The sequence below is a fragment of the Procambarus clarkii genome, chromosome 8, assembly GCF_040958095.1.
Source record: "Procambarus clarkii isolate CNS0578487 chromosome 8, FALCON_Pclarkii_2.0, whole genome shotgun sequence".
NCBI classification, from domain to species: domain Eukaryota; kingdom Metazoa; phylum Arthropoda; class Malacostraca; order Decapoda; family Cambaridae; genus Procambarus; species Procambarus clarkii.
This window is the reverse complement of record NC_091157.1, coordinates 4,576,830-4,598,275: the sequence shown is the minus strand read 5'-3', so window position 1 is coordinate 4,598,275 and position 21,446 is coordinate 4,576,830. Positions and strand designations below refer to the sequence as shown.

The 21,446-nt window shown below is 46.7% G+C and overlaps 1 protein-coding gene across 5 annotated transcripts in view; it reads right to left on the bottom strand.

The window, feature by feature from the left end:
- The window catches only part of LOC123759795 (solute carrier family 35 member F1), a 118,506-nt gene extending 99,025 nt beyond the window's left edge, over positions 1-19,481 (bottom strand). For all 5 annotated transcript variants that reach the window (XM_069316431.1, XM_069316436.1, XM_069316417.1 and 2 more), the window contains exons 1-2: positions 19,346-19,481; positions 11,779-13,153 (exon numbers count right to left, since the gene is read on the bottom strand). In XM_069316431.1, the coding sequence (XP_069172532.1) occupies positions 11,779-11,849 (71 nt within the window). In that variant the 5' untranslated portion in view covers positions 11,850-13,153; positions 19,346-19,481. The remainder of the gene's footprint in view (positions 1-11,778; positions 13,154-19,345) is intronic.
- Between the last annotated feature and the right edge of the window lie 1,965 nt (positions 19,482-21,446).

The window sequence follows — 21,446 nt, the reverse complement described above, 5'->3', positions numbered from 1 at the left end:
ACCCCGCCTTGGGTTACTATGCTGGACACGACTCACTCTTGTCTCATTGTGAGGTGTGATATATTGTCATGTTGGTTGAGGATTTGTTCATTTATCATGCACCCCATACCCATCCTGTGGGTGGTAGTGGGCCCCATACCCCATCCTGTGGGTGGTAGTGGGCCCCATACCCCATCCTGTGGGTGGTAGTGGGCCCCATACCCCATCCTGTGGGTGGTAGTGGACTCCATACCCCATCCTGTGGGTGGTAGTGGACTCCATACCCATCCTGTGGGTGGTAGTGGGCCCCATACCCCATCCTGTGGGTGGTAGTGGACTCCATACCCCATCCTGTGGGTGGTAGTGGACTCCATACCCATCCTGTGGGTGGTAGTGGGCCCCATACCCCATCCTGTGGGTGGTAGTGGACTCCATACCCCATCCTGTGGGTGGTAGTGGACTCCATACCCATCCTGTGGGTGGTAGTGGGCCCCATACCCCATCCTGTGGGTGGTAGTGGGCCCCATACCCCATCCTGTGGGTGGTAGTGGGCCCCATACCCCATCCTGTGGGTGGTAGTGGACTCCATACCCATCCTGTGGGTGGTAGTGGGCCCCATACCCCATCCTGTGGGTGGTAGTGGGCCCCATACCCCATCCTGTGGGTGGTAGTGGACTCCATACCCCATCCTGTGCGTGGTAGTGGACTCCATACCCATCCTGTGGGTGGTAGTGGACTCCATACCCCATCCTGTGGGTGGTAGTGGACTCCATACCCATCCTGTGGGTGGTAGTGGGCCCCATACCCCATCCTGTGGGTGGTAGTGGACTCCATACCCATCCTGTGGGTGGTAGTGGGCCCCATACCCCATCCTGTGGGTGGTAGTGGACTCCATACCCATCCTGTGGGTGGTAGTGGACTCCATACCCATCCTGTGGGTGGTAGTGGGCCCCATACCCCATCCTGTGGGTGGTAGTGGACTCCATACCCATCCTGTGGGTGGTAGTGGGCCCCATACCCCATCCTGTGGGTGGTAGTGGACTCCATACCCATCCTGTGGGTAGTAGTGGGCCCCATACCCCATCCTGTGGGTGGTAGTGGACTCCATACCCATCCTGTGGGTGGTAGTGGACTCCATACCCATCCTGTGGGTGGTAGTGGACTCCATACCCATCCTGTGGGTGGTAGTGGACTCCATACCCATCCTGTGGGTGGTAGTGGGCCCCATACCCCATCCTGTGGTTGGTAGTGGACTCCATACCCATCCTGTGGGTGGTAGTGGGCCCCATACCCCATCCTGTGGGTGGTAGTGGACTCCATACCCATCCTGTGGGTGGTAGTGGGCCCCATACCCCATCCTGTGGGTGGTAGTGGACTCCATACCCATCCTGTGGGTGGTAGTGGACTCCATACCCATCCTGTGGGTGGTAGTGGGCCCCATACCCCATCCTGTGGTTGGTAGTAGACTCCATACCCATCCTGTGGGTGGTAGTGGACTCCATACCCATCCTGTGGGTGGTAGTGGGCCCCATACCCCATCCTGTGGTTGGTAGTGGACTCCATACCCATCCTGTGGGTGGTAGTGGGCCCCATACCCCATCCTGTGGGTGGTAGTGGACTCCATACCCATCCTGTGGGTGGTAGTGGACCCCATACCCCATCCTGTGGGTGGTAGTGGACTCCATACCCATCCTGTGGGTGGTAGTGGGCCCCATACCCCATCCTGTGGGTGGTAGTGGACTCCATACCCATCCTGTGGGTGGTAGTGGACTCCATACCCATCCTGTGGGTGGTAGTGGACTCCATACCCATCCTGTGGGTGGTAGTGGACTCCACTACTGAGGCAGACCTCGCTCTGCCAAAAAAAGTGAATTGTTGTAAAGCCAAACACATTTTTGTTTAGCAATTAAAATATTTTTTGTTTGTTTATTTCAGTGTCACTCGCAGACTCCGCTAATTACTTGATAAATAATTATGTTGAGGATGAGCACCATTAGTTCCATTTTTAAGGGTTATAATGGTAGTCAAATATAACAACACACCAATCCGTCAGGTCCCAATTGCCATTAAAACATGTTTTGTTTCTTTGTTTACGTCTAAATCTGTTACGTCTACCCCTCCATTTCCGGACTCCTACCCTCCTCCCCCCCCCCTCCTATATGCCAACCCCCCCCCCCACAAACGAGGGTTATATATCTATACTATAAGAGAGATTGTCTGGACACAATCGACTTGAGAATGGTCCAGGACGGACCGAAACGTCGCCGTTCCTTCGGGCGATGAGTCACAATAACGTGGCTAAAGTATGTTGACCAGACCACACACTAGAAGGTGAAGGGACGACGACGTTTCGGTCCGTCCTGGACCATTCTCAAGTCGATTGTGAAAATGGTCTCACAATCTCACAATCGAGTTGAGAATGGTCCAGGACGGACCGAAACGTCGTCGTCCCTTCACCTTCTAGTGTGTGGTCTGGTCAACAGAGATTGTCTGTTTTCAAAGCTAGAGGCCAAATGCCTAGGGCTAATCTCACCCAAATTAGCAGGAGGAATGGTTTGGGTACTTAAGGGTTCGGGCATAGGCTGGTCTGGGTAGGCCTAAGGTAAACAGTTTAAGAAATATCAACGTCTCCTCAGGTTAGGCTTAAAGCAGTGGCTTTCCGCTTCCCCCCCCCCCAAAAAAAAAAAAATCATCAATTCTTATGTATTGTGCATTAAAAATAAATTTTGATGCACTTTAACGTGGTATATGAGGGAGAAAATCATTAGGAGCCGTGGGAGAGGAGTGCCAAGCCGTTACGACTATAGAGCACTTGAAAGGGGGTCAGGATAACGATCTGGGATGGGACGGGGGGAAAGGAATGGTGCCCAGCCACTTGGACGGTCGGGGATTGAACGCCGACCTGTAGGAAGCGACACCGTCGCTCTACCGTCCAGCTCAAGAATTACACGAAGCCAAACAATAGGCACAAAAAAACTTAACATATCAAGTGCTAAGAATGAACAGTTGGGCTCGAATACGGTACCTTCCAGTTCCTTGCAAACGAGAAAGTCAGGAGCAGTCATGACGAGGGGTTCGAACCTGTTCACATGGGGTTCTAGCTCTGTCTAGTGCGCTATAGCTTGGGAGTACCAAGTACGCGGGTTCGAATCCTTTTCATTGCTACTCCTGATTTTTTCACCGATACATCACGTTAAACTGATGTCATTGTGCTTCCTTGTGTAATATTACTTTTATTTTCAGTTCTACTAAGACCGCTGAGCGCATATGCTGTTAGTGGTCACCAATAGGTTCGTTGATCGTTCATCATATATAACATCAATGCTTCTTGCTTGGGTATTATAGAGGCAGGAAGGAGGATGAAGGACTGGTGCCACAGAATACAAGAGAAACAATAATTAATGAATAAAGATACAGATACGTGACGACCAGAATACATTCAAAGGAAAATCGACGATAAATCAAAATACTTTCACCATACAACTAACCCAATTTATCGAACAACATCGAAATGGGATACATTCTACCAGCTACAATCTCCATCACTGAAGATAAATAACACAATGTAGAACAAACTGGTTCACCAACACAGATTCTACAGTGAATTTAATTCACTGTCAACCTTCCTCAGGCAAATCACCTGGCTTGATCAAGACAGTAATCTATTACTGAGAACCAGATAAACCTGTTACGAAAACAGCGTCTCATAACCGGTGTTTCAAACACTCTAAGCCTATTACAAATGAGCCAATGACAGGAAACTGGTTGAGAAAATGAATGAGTACCCCGGTCAGCACTTCTTGAAAACCGATCACGCTGGGTATTGATGGTTCATGATTACTGGTGTTAATGAAATCTAGTGAGAGTTGGTCAGTCAATTAAGGCAGCGTTTGGGATTGACCAGACCACACACTAGAAGGTGAAGGGACGACGACGTTTCGGTCCGTCCTGGACCATTCTCAAGTCGATTGTGAGAATCGACTTGATTGTGACCATTCTCAATCGACTTGAGAATGGTCCAGGACGGACCGAAACGCCGTCGTCCCTTCACCTTCTAGTGTGTGGTCTGGTCAACTTACTTTACCCACGTTATTGTGACTCATCACCAGCGTCTGGGATGCTCTCAGATGCAGGTTCGAATCCTCGTCACGGCCCTTGTAGATCTGTTCATTAGTAAGAGAGAATTAACCTGTCTATACACACGGTAGAAGGCATGTTGAAGATAACAGACAAGCAAACACGAGCAGACAAGCATTCAAATTAAAATAAAACTCCCAGTTTTTCTCCTCTCTCCCTCTCCCTCTCTCCCTCTCCCTCTCTCCCTCCCTCACTTGAGTGCGACACAAACCATGGCGGTTGAAGACAAACTTACACACAGAAGATCCTCGAGGGAAATTTCCCTAAGTACTTGGCCTGTAATGCTTTAACGTCGGTGAGGGAAGAGGTGGTGGGGGTGAGGAGGGGGGAGGGGGGGGAGTTGATGGGAAGGAACAGGGTGAGAGTTGAAAGGGGGGGGGGAGGAGAAGGGAGGGGAAGGTAGAGACGTGATAGAGAGGCGAGGGACATATTTAAAACCCCAGTTTATTTTCCCTTCGTTAGGTTCTTTAATTCATTTATACTCGTCAATTATGTCTCTTATGGCTCTTCATCTTCCAGAGAGTGCAAATTAAGCTCTTTATATATATATATATCTATCTCTCTCTTTCTCTCCATTAGCAGGTTCCTACTTCCTGGGATTAATTATATCATCCATGTCTTTTTATAATGAACTTTATATGTCAGAAGAGATACTTTGTCTCCTGATAACATGCTGCAGTATTAAATATACTCTGTCCAATAGTGCTGAATACTTCTAAATCATGTTAGAAGTGCTGTAGTTCTCAGAGAAGTGAGGTGAAGGTCCTCCTCACTATCACACTCACTACCAAGGTCCTTCTCGCGATCAGTTCACAGCCCCGCTCCTGTGCCAGGTAAATCCACTACGGGCTCACCATAGCCCATGCTACTTGCCCCGCTCCTGTGCCAGGTAAGTCCACTACGGGCTCACCATAGCCCATGCTACTTGCCCCGCTCCTGTGCCAGGTAAGTCCACTACGGGCTCACCATAGCCCATGCTACTTGCCCCGCTCCTGTGCCAGGTAAGTCCACTACGGGCTCACCATAGCCCATGCTACTTGCCCCGCTCCTGTGCCAGGTCAGTCCACTACGGGCTCACCATAGCCCATGCTACTTGCCCCGCTCCTGTGCCAGGTCAGTCCACTACGGGCTCACCATAGCCCATGCTACTTGCCCCGCTCCTGTGCCAGGTCAGTCCACTACGGGCTCACCATAGCCCATGCTACTTGCCCCGCTCCTGTGCCAGGTCAGTCCACTACGGGCTCACCATAGCCCATGCTACTTGGAACTTGTTCCGAGTAGCTGAATCTATAACAACAACAAGCGATCAGTTGATCACACGACCAACGTAGCTATCCAAACGTCGAAATTGTAGTGTATTTAATTTCACTACATCGATGTGGTTTCGACGCAGATGTTAGTTTACAAACTCAAGTGTATATTATAGAGAGAGAGAGGACGGATTGAACATAAACAATCCATAAAGGCCATGTTTATGGTTCGTACACACTCGGTGACTGCGATGAAGTCGACTGTGATGGTTGGTAATGTGCAGATCGATCAATTCCTGTTTAATGGGGGATGACGGGCATCAGGTCTCCATTTTCGGGAATATAATGGACTGTTGATTTCCGTTTTATGGTGGGGGAATGAATCTGCCCCTACCCCCCATCCCCCCCCCCATATGTTTCACCTCTCCCCCCCCCCAACCATGTATCCCCCCCGCCTGTCCTCCTCCCTCCCTCCCCCACCAAGCGTCCCCTCTCCCCAGTGAAAAAACAAAACAAAAAATTCAATCCTTGAGAAACAAGTGTTGTTCTATGTTGGAAACTTCTCACCTGCAGCCATCACAAGTGTGCAGAGTTCGAGCCCCTACTCTCCTTAACAATCCATCACTATTCTACTTTGTTAGCACCGAAGGGGAAGGGAACTATCAGGGGTCAGGATAAAGGATTTGGGATGGGACAGTTGAAAGGAATGGTGGCCAAGCACTCCGACCGTTCAATAAATCCCTGGACTATATGTTCAACAGATCTCTCACCCTGTCCATGGAGGACACAAGAACAGATATATATGCTGGTTAGCATTGTAAATGTCTGGCCACGTCTGTGGTAGAAAATAATAATAATAATAATAATAATAATAATAAAAAAAACAAATTGAACGGTCGGGGATTATAATACCAATTATAATTGACACCATCTACTATGAATATATTCCAATTATATTTAATTTACACCAATTATGATGAATATATACCAATTATGATATATATATATATATATATATATATATATATATATATATATATATAGGGGAGTACCACCTCTAGCTGGAAGAAGGGGGACCCATAGCCTCGGAGGAAACCACGCATAACGCATTAGAGGGAATGTTTAGATCCCCTCCAATACAGTTTCTGTGTGCTTTTCTCCTACCACCCCCTTCCTTGAATATTTTTTGTGCTTTATTATGCATTTGATGGTTACAAGATATACATGGGTTGATACAAAAATAATAATGCAAAAAGGTGCTTAAAGGTTATGGATCTCTTGAAGAACACAACAATGGGAAACATTGATGAATGTCACAGACGGGTTCGATCATTGTTGCAAGTCAAACACTTCTTCGAATTCCTCTGAAGTTGGACTAGTGCCCAAGACGCAACAGGCATTTCCCCTTTGAATCGCAACACTGAGGCGCTGGAACAAGAAACTTTTTGCTCTCTGGTCTTTTGTAGCGCTGATCAATTTGTCCCCCAATTCCTTCAGGAACTTCAATGCACATTTTCCCCACGAACCGAGGGTCTCCGAGCCGATCGGAACAAAGCTGTAGCAGTGTGCTAGACCTCTGTATTTAATAATTTTCTGCGATTCCCTGAAAGAAGCAGCACCACCGCTTTCACGTGTGCTGTAGTGGAGGTAGGTACTGGCCAGTGTGGCAGCGCACGTGTAGTCCCATACCACTTGCTTACCATCCTTCCAAGGTAGCAAGGTGACCCCATCAGGGCGCTTCTGAGGGTCGTTAGGTCTGGATAAGTGTGGTTCTCTTTGTGCCGGGCAGCGGGCTGTGGCGAGGCTCCTCTTGATGATGTCGTTGACTTCTTCATGTCTTGCAATTTTACCCTGTGATTTACGACATACCAGACCATGACGACCATATTGGTCTGCCATCGCAGTTCCGCAGATGCACCTATGTTCGGTGAGGATGGGGGCGGCAAGGCGAAGGGCAACTCCAATGCGGAGAGCGTCATGACTGAGGCGAGTTCCCAGGGCTGCATTGGGCACAGCAAATAAAAAATCCCCGGCGTGGGGTGCTGTTACCGCTAGGAGGCGGGCTTTGTTTTCAGCATCAGCGTTGTCAATCATTGCTGTGACAGTCTTTTCCATTATGGGGCTATCCCAGTGGGCCTGCTTGTGGTCTTTTGGGACTTGTGGTCGGGGTTGAGGGTGTGCAATGGTGTCCCATTGTCTGGCTGCTTCGATGAACGTTTGATCATGTTTGATTTGATATATATATATATATATATATATATATATATATATATATATATATATATATATATATATATATATATATATATATATATATATATATATATGCTAATTACAATGAATTTATATGATTTATGTTGAATACACCAATTACATAGAATGTAAACCATTATAAAAATACACACCTGAGTGTGAGTGATCAACTAGACCTTGATGTTTGATTAATGCACAAACATCCACATATCACAATTCAAATCATACTTTATCGTTTAGACCCACGCATACATTCTGTGTATAAAGAGTTCTCGTACACTACTTCTCCTCTCAGTAACGTAGCTACACCGGAAGTCATCACCAGTTAGGAAGTCTGCTTGTGTAAATCTAGTCAGAGGGATAGAAGCTCTAAATAAGAAAAATATACAGAATATGCAGTTATATTCACAGAAATATGTACAGTTAAAAACCTGGTGAAAGTATACACCAATATATATATATATATATATATATATATATATATATATATATATATATATATATATATATATATATATATATATATATATATATATATATTAGGCAAGGAAAAAGGAAAAGGAGTGAGGGGTAAGGAAGGAGAGAGAGTAAGAGGGAAGGGGACCATGAGCCATTACCCTCAAGACAGGGCGCCATTATAAGTGTACACAGAGGACCTTAAGGGCGCCAGCCACCACACTAAAGCTGTCCCAGGGAACAACAGCCGCTGCACCAGCTTTCCAGTTGCTGCTGCAGATCCTTAATGGCTCTACCAGCTTGTTAATTGGCAGCTGGTGTGGCAAAGTGCAGCTTCTCATGGCGGGATGACTTAATAAACGCCACGATTTCTGTTTCGCCACGATATTCACAGAAATATGTACAGTTAAAAACCTGGTGAAAGTATACACCAATATATATATATATATATATATATATATATATATATATATATATATATATATATATATATATATATATATATATTAGGCAAGGAAAAAGGAAAAGGAGTGAGGGGTAAGGAAGGAGAGAGAGTAAGAGGGAAGGGGACCATGAGCCATTACCCTCAAGACAGGGCGCCATTATAAGTGTACACAGAGGACCTTAAGGGCGCCAGCCACCACACTAAAGCTGTCCCAGGGAACAACAGCCGCTGCACCAGCTTTCCAGTTGCTGCTGCAGATCCTTAATGGCTCTACCAGCTTGTTAATTGGCAGCTGGTGTGGCAAAGTGCAGCTTCTCATGGCGGGATGACTTAATAAACGCCACGATTTCTGTTTTGTTCATTGTATTAAAATGCAACTATCAGTGCATGAACATGCGTGGAACACACACACACACAGGGTGTTCCAAAAAATGTACACACACTTTAGCAGCTAACGGCTCATTTGAGGTTTCGTCGTTTTCATATATAATTTTCAGCATGATGGGAGACCCACCCACACCCACTGCACAACCATGGTGATGTAAGTTCATATCTTGATAGGACCTTGCCAAACCGGTGGATTGGATGAAGGTGTTTCGTAGACCATCCTCCTCGTTGCAGGCGAGGAGTCACAATAACGTGGCTGAAATATGTTGACAATTGGACCATTCTCAAGTCACAATCGACTTGAGAATGGTCCAGGACGGACCGAAACGTCGTCGTCCCTTCACTTTCTAGTGTGTGGTCTGGTCAACAACCTCCTCATTCACCAGACCTCACACCGCTAAACTGTTTTTCATGGGGATACTTAACCAAAGTCTACGCTACATTTACGGGCTCACCATAGCCCGTGCTACATGGACACTTCGTTCTGAGTAGCTAAATCTAAAACAATAACAACTACGCTACAAAATCGGCCACACTCACTCAAGTGAGAGGAGCAGCTGAACAAGAATGCACTCAAGTACCTAACGAAATGTTTTTTGATGTTAACGACGTCGTTGTTTCACGTTATCAGTGGTGTCTGGACTAGTTCCCGTGGTGTAGTGGTAACACACTCGCCTGACGTTTCGCAAGCGCTTTCGCCTGGGTTCATATCCTGGCCGGGGAGGATTTACTGGGCGCCAATCCTTAACTATAGCCTCTGTCCACCCAGCAGTGAATGTGTACCTGGTTGTTAAACGATTTGGCGGGTCGTATTCCAGGGAAAATTAGGATTAAGAATCTGCCCGAAACGCTGTGCGTGCTAGTGGCTGTACAAGAATGTAAGAACTCTTATATATATATAAATATATAAATAAAAAAAGGTCGTTCACTACAAAATAGTGGCCGCCATGTGCGGACACATTATTACACGACTTAATAATGGTCCACGACGGGCCGAGACGTCGTCGTTTCTCTATTTTCTGATGTGTTATTTGGTCGTTAGAGTCAGCCATCATGTACAAAAGGCGGTAGGCCTCCACCAATCCCACACGGGAGACATCTCCCGTCACGCAGGGTGCAGTCGCACCTCCATAGATCTCCAGTATCAGCTCTTGATACTGGTAATGGCTCAAAAGGGCCACCACTAACGGGCTATTCACGCCCGTGCCACCTTTTGGGTGGCTTAATCTTCATCAATCTTCATCAATCACCAATCCCAGAGCATCAGTGCCCCGTCTGTGACAGTGAGCAGCAGGACACACTAGAGGGAAGAAGCCAGGAGGCTGGACCTTCTTGTGTATCTTGTGTTGACCAGACCACACACTAGAAAGTGAAGGGACGACGACGTTTCGGTCCGTCAGGGACCATTCTCAAGATGATTTTTTCAGCCACGTTATTGTGACTCCTCGCCTGTATGTGTATCTTGTGTTTTGACCCATAAATCCCAAGCTAGAAGTCATCGTATATAACCAGAATGTGTCGACCTGCAAGCAAGCATCACACCGAAGTATTGTAAGAGTGGAACCGGTTCTCGGCAAGCGTTATATCACCTAAAGTGGCGAGGCAACACAGATCCTATGCAAATGCATGCAAATTATGGAACTAAAACCTCATAATGCCGCGAGATGTGATTAAAATCCTTTTTTATACAATTTTCTTGTCCTCGTTTTAATTACAATAATTTTCTCTGTCCCGCGAGAATAATGTGTGTGGCAAGGAGAATATTTAATAAATACCTCTAGCAGTGCCTGGGACCCGTAACAATCACCTTGTAACAATCAGTAACAATCGCTTGTCCTCATCCAGAACTAATCCCCAGCTGGGGCCGGCTTCATGGCCAAGGTCGTGAATGGCCCGACCAATGAAAATATGCGTAGGTTTTGGGGCGCGAAATGCTTCGAATATCCCAGACTTCACAAAGCAGCAAGGAACCCTCCCCCCCTAAGTTCCTCGTTTATAAAAGCACTCTCGTAACGGCTTCCTCTGCGACAGATGTGTCTTATTGTACGTGGCTTGAAGGCTTGAACGTCAGCCAGAGTCGACTGATTGTAGGCGAGGTACCAACAGTTACTTCAGATAACCTCTCCATTAGAATGAGAAGTAGGCCGTCGCCAGCAGCCACGACTTTGGCAAGGTGAGCAAGACAACCATGCAAGAATACTGTTGGTATACCTGGGGCCAGATTCACGAAGCAGTTACGCAAGCACTTACGAACTTATATATCTTTTCTCAATCTTTGGCGGCTTTGGTTACAATTATTAAACAGTAAATGAGCAAACAGGACGGGTTATACCAGAAATTGTCATAACAGAAAATGGAAGCAGTTCGCGAAAGTGACATACTGTCCCGTTTTCTGTTTTGGGTCCTCTGGTAGGTTAGGATAAGGCCACTTTAAATTGACCGTTTTATTGACGTTGGTAAACCTTAGAAAGACGAGCTGATCAACTTAACTGTGAGCGTTCTCCCACGGTTCTCTCTAGCGTGGGCTAAGGACCCCGTGGACTAATCGCAGGTAAATACAGGTACCCGAGCGTTGGTTCACCTGTTAGTGAACTATCGCGCAGGAAAGCTGTGATGTTAGTGTCAGGATGCCGTGTTTAAGTGTGGCAGAAGCGCCTTGAGTCCCGAGGCTGTCATCGGTTTGTGATCCTGTCTGTCTGGGGAAAAAATCGATCTGGCAGGTACAAATTGGTGAATACAAATAGGTGAGTACACACACACACACACACACACACACACACACACACACACACACACACACACACACACACACACACACACACACACACACACACACACACGCACACACACACACACAAACACTGTCCTCACCTGAAGGCTCCACAACACGTCCGGTCTTCCTGTTTGGACGTGGAGATGACAATCGCCTTGGACTTGTTCATGGTGGCGGCAACGTCCTTCTTCTTGTTGATGGGCTGGTGTCTGTGGCGCCCCGTCACAGACCTTGTTGATGGGGTGGTGTCTGTAGCGCCCCGTCACAGACCTTGTTGATGGGGTGGTGTCTGTGGTGCCCCGTCACAGACCTTGTTGATGGGGTGGTGTCTGTAGCGCCCCGTCACAGACCTTGTTGATGGGCTGGTGTCTGTGGTGCCCCGTCACAGACCTTGTTGATGGGGTGGTGTCTGTAGCGCCCCGTCACAGACCTTGTTGATGGGCTGGTGTCTGTGGTGCCCCGTCACAGACCTTGTTGATGGGCTGGTGTCTGTGGTGCCCCGTCACAGACCTTGTTGATGGGGTGGTGTCTGTGGTGCCCCGTCACAGACCTTGTTGATGGGGTGGTGTCTGTAGCGCCCCGTCACAGACCTTGTTGATGGGGTGGTGTCTGTGGTGCCCCGTCACAGACCTTGTTGATGGGGTGGTGTCTGTGGTGCCCCGTCACAGACCTTGTTGATGGGCTGGTGTCTATGGCGCCCCGTCACAGACCTTGTTGATGGGCTGGTGTCTATGGCGCCCCGTCACAGACCTTGTTGATGGGCTGGTGTCTGTGGTGCCCCGTCACAGGCCTTGTTGATGGGCTGGTGTCTATGGCGCCCCGTCACAGACCTTGTTGATGGGCTGGTGTCTGTGGTGCCCCGTCACAGACCTTGTTGATGGGCTGGTGTCTGTGGTGCCCCGTCACAGGCCTTGTTGATGGGCTGGTGTCTATGGCGCCCCGTCACAGACCTTGTTGATGGGCTGGAGTCTATGGTGCCCCGTCACAGACCTTGTTGATGGGCTGGTGTCTATGGTGCCCCGTCACAGATCTTGTTGATGGGCTGGTGTCTATGGTGCCCCGTCACAGACCTTGTTGATGGGCTGGTGTCTGTGGTGCCCCGTCACAGACCTTGTTGATGGGCTGGTGTCTGTGGTGCCCCGTCACAGACCTTGTTGATGGGCTGGTGTCTGTGGTGCCCCGTCACAGACCTTGTTGATGGGCTGGTGTCTATGGTGCCCCGTCACAGACCTTGTTGATGGGCTGGTGTCTGTGGTGCCCCGTCACAGACCTTGTTGATGGGCTGGTGTCTGTGGTGCCCCGTCACAGACCTCCTTGACGACGGGCAGTAACTCTAGCCATTGTCACCAGAACCAGTCACAGATACCATAACAGGACTTCCGTTAACAGAGCAAACAGAGCCCGTTGTTCACTAACCCTGACGACAGTACCACCTCCAGAGCACACCTGAGAGCACACGCACTCAGGTGTGCACTTGAGGGGGGATGGGGGAGTTAGATGAGTTTGAGTGCAATCTCTCGAACACGGTGTAGCCGCAAGAAGTGTGTGTGTAAATTTGATTTAGATTCAATTTACACACACTCGAGTACCCAGTGAGTGTGAATGTTGTGTATCTCATTCTTGGCGGATAAGGTTGGTGGTGTGGTGGCCAAGTGATGTGATAATCTTTCCCTTTTACATAAGTTTTTACATAAGTAAACTTTTACACAAGTCAGGCAAGAGTCAATATATATCAGATATCTCTCTTTCTCTCTCTCTCTCTCTCTCTCTCTCTCTCTCTCTCTCTCTCTCTCTCTCTCTCTCTCTCTCTCTCTCTCTCTCTCTCTCTCTCTCTCTCTCTCTCCCTCCAACCACGTGGGCTGGACGGTAGAGCGACGGTCTCGCTTCATGCAGGTCGGCGTTCAATTCCCGACCGTCCAAGTGGCTGGGCACCATTCCTTTCCCACGGCCCCATCCCAAAACCTTATCCTGACCCCTTCCCAGTGCTATATAGTCGTAATGTCTTGGTGCTTTCCCCTGAAAATTCCCTTCCCTTCTCTCTCTCTCTCTCTCTCTCTCTCTCTCTCTCTCTCTCTCTCTCTCTCTCTCTCTCTGTCTCTCTCTCTCTCTCCCTGCACGGAATCATAGCAAACAATCTAGACATTTTACAGTTATTTGCTGTAAAAAGCACAACAAATATTCCTCCCTCACCCTCTCCCCCCCTAAAAAAAATAAAAGAAAATGTACCGAAGAGCGGCACCTGCCTCCAAGACATCTCGCTGTGTCTTCGTCCTTTCCGGCAGCTCTGTATCCGCCCTGTCGCGTCTCCAAAATGACTTTCAAACATTTTTTTTTCGGGGAGGGTGAGGGAGGGCAAGGGGGGGCGGTGAGGGAGGGCAAGGGGGAGCGGTGAGGGAGGGGAGGGAGGGTTCCTTTACTCACGTCTTATGCATTATGAAATGTAAAATGTGACCCACAAAAATGCCTGACCCGTTTTTTTCTTTAATGTGTTGGTGGGTTAAGAATCTAAGAGACTGTTGAGATTTCTCTCTCTCTCTCTCTCTCTCTCTCTCTCTCTCTCTCTCTCTCTCTCTCTCTCTCTCTCTCTCTCTCTCTCTCTGGGGCTCAATAGTTTATATAACGAATGAACAGGTTCAGTTCGTGTGTAAATCACCAAGAAATTAACACGAGATGAATAATGTGAAAATGGATAATCACGAAGCGAAAATAAAACAAGAAATTACTTGAGTGCTTTTCGCGTTCATTTCGATAAACAGTTAACACGAAAACGTTCAAGAACAAACATCATAAACTCTGAAAACGTGTTAAAGAATCTCTTGAATGGAATGATTAAATCTGATATTGGATTTGAATAGTTTACTAATAAGCCTATGTACTACTTGTAAGAAACTTAAGTTCCATCATAGGCCTTTAGGCTATTGGAAATGTTAAGTAAATTAAAAGTAAGTAACTTTTCTAATATAAGATATATATATATTTTATCACAAAACGTAATATGAAATAAACTTTAAATTCACAATTAACATATAACAGCGATAGAGGTAATGTTTCTGATATATGTAAATGATCTCCCAGAGGGTATAGAATCGTTCCTCTCATTGTTTGCTGATGATACAACAATTACAAGGAGGATTAAGACGGAGGAAGATAGTATGAGGCCACAAGATGACCTAGAGAAACTGAACGAATGGTCCAACAAATGGCTACTAAAGTTCAACCCAAGTAAATGTAAGGTGCTGTAGAACTAATGACTTGCACGCAATTTGTTGTTTTAGATTTAGCTACTCAGGACGAAATGTCCATGTAGCACGGGCTATGGTGAGCCCGTAATTGAGTTGCATATATGAAGTCGTTAAGTAACGCAGGAAAAGCACCTGAAGTCGTTAGTGGGTCAAAGGTCAGAGGACCTGTGGGCGTTAACGATCGATCGGGCGCGGCGCTCCCGTCACACCCAGGTACAGACACTTAAAAGTGACGGTACGGCCTTACGATACCTTAACAACAGTCTTACGATACCTTAACAACCCAGTCTTACGATACCTTAACAACAGTCTTACGATACCTTAACAACCCAGTCTTACGATACCTTAACAACAGTCTTACGATACCTTAACAACAGTCTTACGATACCTTAACAACAGTCTTACGATACCTTAACAGCCCAGTCTTACGATACCTTAACAACAGTCTTACGATACCTTAACAACAGTCTTACGATACCTTAACCGCCCAGTCTTACGATACCTTAACAGCCCAGTCTTACGATACCTTAACAATACAGTCTTACAATACCTTAAAACCACAGTCTTACAATACCTTAACCACCCAGTCTTACGATACCTTAACAGCCCAGTCTTACGATACCTTAACAATACAGTCTTACGATACCTTAAAACCACAGTCTTACAATACCTTAACCACCCAGTCTTACGATACCTTAACAGCCCAGGCTTACGATACCTTAAAACCACAGTCGTGTCCTGTCCCTAACTGTTTAATTAAGCAGGTCAGATAACAGCCAAAGCCAGGTAATTGGTGAAAAAACTCGAGGTCCTGCACAATGTACATTGTTAACCATGTTTTCATTCTACCTCTAAAAGTAACGAGACCTTTTCAGCCTGTTCTCATATTTGCGTTACGGACGCAAATATTTTTTGGCCCGAGACAAAGCTAGTATGTATTAAATTTACCTGCCGCGAAATCATGCATTTTTTCCCTACAAAATCAGATAGAGGAGAGGTGGTGGTGGTGGTAGTGAAGACCTGCCAGGTAGAGGAGAGGTTAATTAAGGTAATCTTAAGGTAATCTTAAGGTAATCTTAAGGTAATCTTAAGATAACCTCAAGGTAACCTCAGGGTAACCTCAAGGTGGTGGTAGTGGAACATTAACCAGGTATAGAAGGATACAGGAGGATACAGAAGGGTACAGGAAGGGTACAGGAAGGGTACAGGAAGGGTACAGGAAGGGTACAGGAAGGGTACAGGAGGATACCTGTGACAGGACTTCTCAAAGTTAACAAAAATCAGTTAAGTGAGAGCTAAGTGAAGCTTAATGTATTAATGTTATATTAGAAATGTTAGAGATTATAGAGTACTTGTAAGCTATCCTGTAGAAGCTACGAGAAGGCCTGTGATATCCTGCCAGATAACGCAAAGGCCTTAACAGGACAGGAATTCAAACAGGACAGCGCCCTATCCACCTGTATCCTAAGAGCGCAGTGTCCCAATACAGCTGTATCGTAAGAGCGCAGTGTCCCAATACAGCTGTATCGTAAGAGCGCAGTGTCCCAATACAGCTGTATCCTAAGAGTGCTGTATCCCAATACAGCTGTATCGTAAGAGCGCAGTGTCCCAATATAGCTGTATCCTAAGAGCCCAGTGCCCTAAGGGTTTGAAAGCAAGGAATGTACAAAGGTCAGGATAGATCATGACACTCCAGGTTCACAGCTGTGACTTGGGCAACCGACCACCTTTATTGCACCTTTGGGCAGTTTGAATCAATGTGTTGGACCCACAAGGGCGCTTGAAAATAAAGCGCCCGCAAGGGCGCTTGACTCTTAGCTCTCTAAAACAGGGGAAAACACCCGTGACTCGACTCGGACGCTAGAATAGACCCGTAAACAAATCCACAAGGGCCGTGACGAGGATTCGAACCTACGTCCGAGAGCATCCCAGACGCTGCCTTAATCGACTGAGCAACGACATGGTCAAAAGAGTTGAAACCAGACCCGTAATGTTGCCGCGGGACGTTCAAACACCTAAATTGCCTTGAGGCGGTGACGCTATGTGCGTGAGTGTGTCAGGCAATTTCCTCACTACCTCTTGACACCTGTTGACGGCAGGACACGACGCAGACACACGCATCTTGCTCTTGTTATCGTTGATAGCAGCTGGAATTTAATACTACGGGCTCACCATAGCCCGTGCTACGTGAAACTTTGTTCCAGGTAGTGAATCATTAACAACAACAATGGAATTTAACTTATACAATTATATAGTCACAAATATAAAAATATATCTATCTAGGCCTATATGAACAAGACAGAGGCTGCTCAGGCAGTCTCTGCCTTATTCATATAGGCCTATATGAATTAAAATAATTAATTTTCTCAAATCTAAGACTGGAATCAATTAATTTGTTTAATTTATTTAATTACTTTAAATTGTCTGACTTATGGCCTATTTTATTTATACAGCTCTATAAGCTATGTTCATTATTATGCTATGTACCCTATTTTTTATTATTCTGGTTTATAAAGTATATTCATCGCTTTACTTTATAGGGTAATTAAATCATTCAATATACTCAGAAAATTAGTTGTAGCTCAGTCGATTAAGGCAGCGTCTGGGATGCTCTCGGACGCAGGTTCGAATCCTCGTCACGGCCCTTGTGGATTTAAATCATTCAACTCCATTCGGTTCTTAAATTTAACTATGATTAGCCTACTGGCAACCCCCCCCCCCCCATTACAGCCCACATATATAACACACACGAACTGAATTACAGTGCTAAGCCTAACTATGTGGTAGTTAGGATGGTTGAAGCCTAGCTATGTGGTAGTTAGGGTGGCTGAAGGCTAGCTATGTGGTAGTTAGGGTGGCTGAAGCCTAGCTATGTGGTAGTTAGCATGGTTGAAGCCTAGCTATGTGGTAGTTAGCATGGTTGAAGCCTAGCTATGTGGTAGTTAGGATGGTTGAAGCCTAGCTATGTGGTAGTTAGGATGGTTGAAGCCTAGCTATGTGGTAGTTAGCATGGTTGAAGCCTGGCTATGTGGTAGTTAGGATGGCTGAAGGCTAGCTATGTGGTAGTTAGGATGGCTGAAGGCTAGCTATGTGGTAGTTAGGATGGCTGAAGGCTAGCTATGTGGTAGTTAGGATGGCTGAAGGCTAGCTATGTGGTAGTTAGGGTGGCTGAAGCCTAGCTATGTGGTAGTTAGGGTGGCTGAAGCCTAGCTATGTGGTAGTTAGCATGGTTGAAGCCTGGCTATGTGGTAGTTAGGATGGCTGAAGGCTAGCTATGTGGTAGTTAGGATGACTGAAGGCTAGCTATGTGGTAGTTAGGGTGGCTGAAGCCTAGCTATGTGGTAGTTAGGGTGGCTGAAGCCTAGCTATGTGGTAGTTAGGATGGCTGAAGGCTAGCTATGTGGTAGTTAGGATGGCTGAAGACTAGCTATGTGGTAGTTAGGGTGGCTGAAGGCTAGCTATGTGGTAGTTAGGGTGGTTGAAGCCTAGCTATGTGGTAGTTAGCATGGTTGAAGCCTAGTTGTGTGGTAGTTAGGATGGTTGAAGCTTAGCTATATGGTAACTAGGCTTCGACCAGGTAACTCGCAAGCTTCACCTAGTGCCAGAATGAGTCTGCGAACTAGCATAGCTACGATAGACACTGGCTTGAGCCTGAGAGCCACGATAGACACTGGCTTGAGCCTGAGAGCCACGATAGACACTGGATTGAGCCTGAGAGCCACGATAGACACTGGATTGAGCCTGAGAGCCACGATAGACACTGGTGACGAGGGAGAGTGCTGGGAGAGCGGTGTTAGCCGACTGTGATGTTTAGTGAGGGAGAAGAAGCTAAACTGGCGACACGATAATGGCTACTCCACACACCACCACCAACACACACATCAAACTGGTCACGAAAATATTGCTGGAAAATGTTATTCTTTCTCCCCCCCCCACCACCACCACCTGCTGGTGGGCCAGGCCACCACAACCACCACAACCACCACAACCACAACCACAACTACCAGCCTCTCTTACAAACAGCGTCTTCCTGTGATACCATTACAAACACACATTACTTTCAAATATTTGTTTGGATCAACACATCTAATAGAGGTTCTAAACATGTCTTTTTTTTGTTTATTTTCCTCGTTCGATATACGGGTTTCGTCACTTTCAAAATCTGAGCACTCTTAATATATATATATATATATATATATATATATATATATATATATATATATATATATATATATATATATATATATATATATATATATATATATATATTATATATATATATATATATATATATATATATATATATATATATATATATATATATATATATATATATATATATATATATATATATGTATATTATTTTGGCGGGAAGATGTAAAGAATCGTAAAATTGTGTTGGGAAGAACTGGGCATGACTCACACGAGTGCAAACGACTGCACTGCTTTATATTAAAGACACTGCGATAGTTAGGTGGCCAGGGCGACGCTTCTCGAGGAGGAGGAGGGCGCGGGAGAGCGTGTGCGTGTGCGTGCACGGAGCGTGGTACGTGCCTCACAACTGCGAGGGCGTGTGAGCTGTGAGTGGAGGCGTGTAGGGGCGGCCCCCCTGTGGCACCCGCGGTCCTGCTCATGCGTATATCGTCCCTACCACCGGCCGGCCCCCCTTCTCTCTCTCTCTACCTACCTACCTACCTACCTACCTCCCTCCCTACCTACCTACCTACCTACCTACCTACCTACCTACCTACCTACCTTCCTCTGCCTCCGCTACACGCCCACACACACACACCCTTCACCCGTGTACGTGTCCACATCTACTCCCCACGCCGCCGCTTCTACTCAAACTCTCCATTCCCATCATTTACTTAAATAACAAAATAAGCAAAACAAAAGCAGCCTTAGAGAAACTGGGGAGATTGTGTAACCTTAGCACACACACACACACACACACACACACACACACACACACACACACACACACACACACACACACACACACACACACACACACACACACACTGCTTGTGTGGTAGCATACGGGTCTGGTAGCTGGGTGAACAGCGCTCGGGACTCATAATCCTGTGGCCCGGGTTCGATTCCCGGGCCGGTAGAGACAAATGGGCAATGAGTTTTTTCACCCTGATGCCCCTGTTACCTAGCAGTAAATAGGTACCTCGGAGTTAGACAGCTGTTACGGACTGCTTCCTGGGTGCGTATGTGTGTGTGAAAAAAAATAGTTAGTAGTTAGTAACAGTTGATTGATTGACAGTTGAAAGGCGGGGCGAAAGAGCCAGAGCTCAACCCCCGCAAGCACACCTTGGTGAGTACACATCCCCTTCTCACATGTGGTGTCTCACAAATCAGGAATTAGTTTTAACTACAAATGCAACACGAGGAAGGAAAGGGAATTAATCAGGGGGAAGCGCCAAGCCATTACGACTGTATAGCACTGGGAAGGGGTCAGGATAAGGATTTGGGATGGGACGGGGGAAAGGAATGGTGCCCAACCACTTGGACGGTCGGGGATTGAACACCGACCTGCATGAAGCGAGACAGTCCACCCCAACTGGTTGGGCTCAATACGGAGAAGCTATAATAGATAATGCAGCTGAGCTCACTATAATTCCAGACTCTCAAGGACTTTTAAAGAGACATTCAGCACCGCTCCTGTGCCAGGTAAGTCCACTACGGGCTCACCATAGCCCGTGCTACTTGGAACTTGTTCCGAGTAGCTGAATCTATAACAATAAGACTTCTACAGTGTTTATCTTGAGTCGCAGTAAATCACTGCTCCTCGGAGCATAGCGGGAAACAATGATCTACTCTGACTCAGGATTGGCACAGCATAGTCTTGAAAAACTCAGAAAACGAGAGACAATAGTTGAAATTAGAACTGTGGAATCGAGTTGGGGAAAGTGATTAAGTTCTTGTGAGTTTAATCTCAAGCTGGAGTCTGTGGAATTGAGAGCGCAGAAGTGCTGGTGGTTGAGGTTGCTGAATGAGACCAATTGAATACTTCATCCCTAAGACTTTTTTGTCCAAATCGGGGATATCATCAGACAATTGTAGCCTGACAATATTGCTGAGGAAACAAGGGCAGAAGAGTCGATGAATCTGTACGTTGGTGCCCAACCACTTGGGCTGAAGGGTAGAGCGACGATCTCGCTTCATGCAGGTCGGCGTTCAATCCCCAACCGTCCAAGTGATTGGGAACCACCCCTTCCCTCCTCCGTCTTATCCTAAATGTTTCTCCTCATATTCCTTCCAATGTATTATATAACTGTAATGTCTTAGCTCTTCCAAGTTACAGCCCCGCTCCTGTGCCGGGTGAGTCCACTACGGGCTCACCATAGCCCGTGCTACTTGCCCCGCTCCTGTGCCAGGTAAGTCCACTACGGGCTCACCATAGCCCGTGCTACTTGCACCGCTCCTGTGCCAGGTAAGTCCACTACGGGCTCACCATAGCCCGTGCTACTTGCCCCGCTCCTGTGCCAGGTAAGTCCACTACGGGCTCACCATAG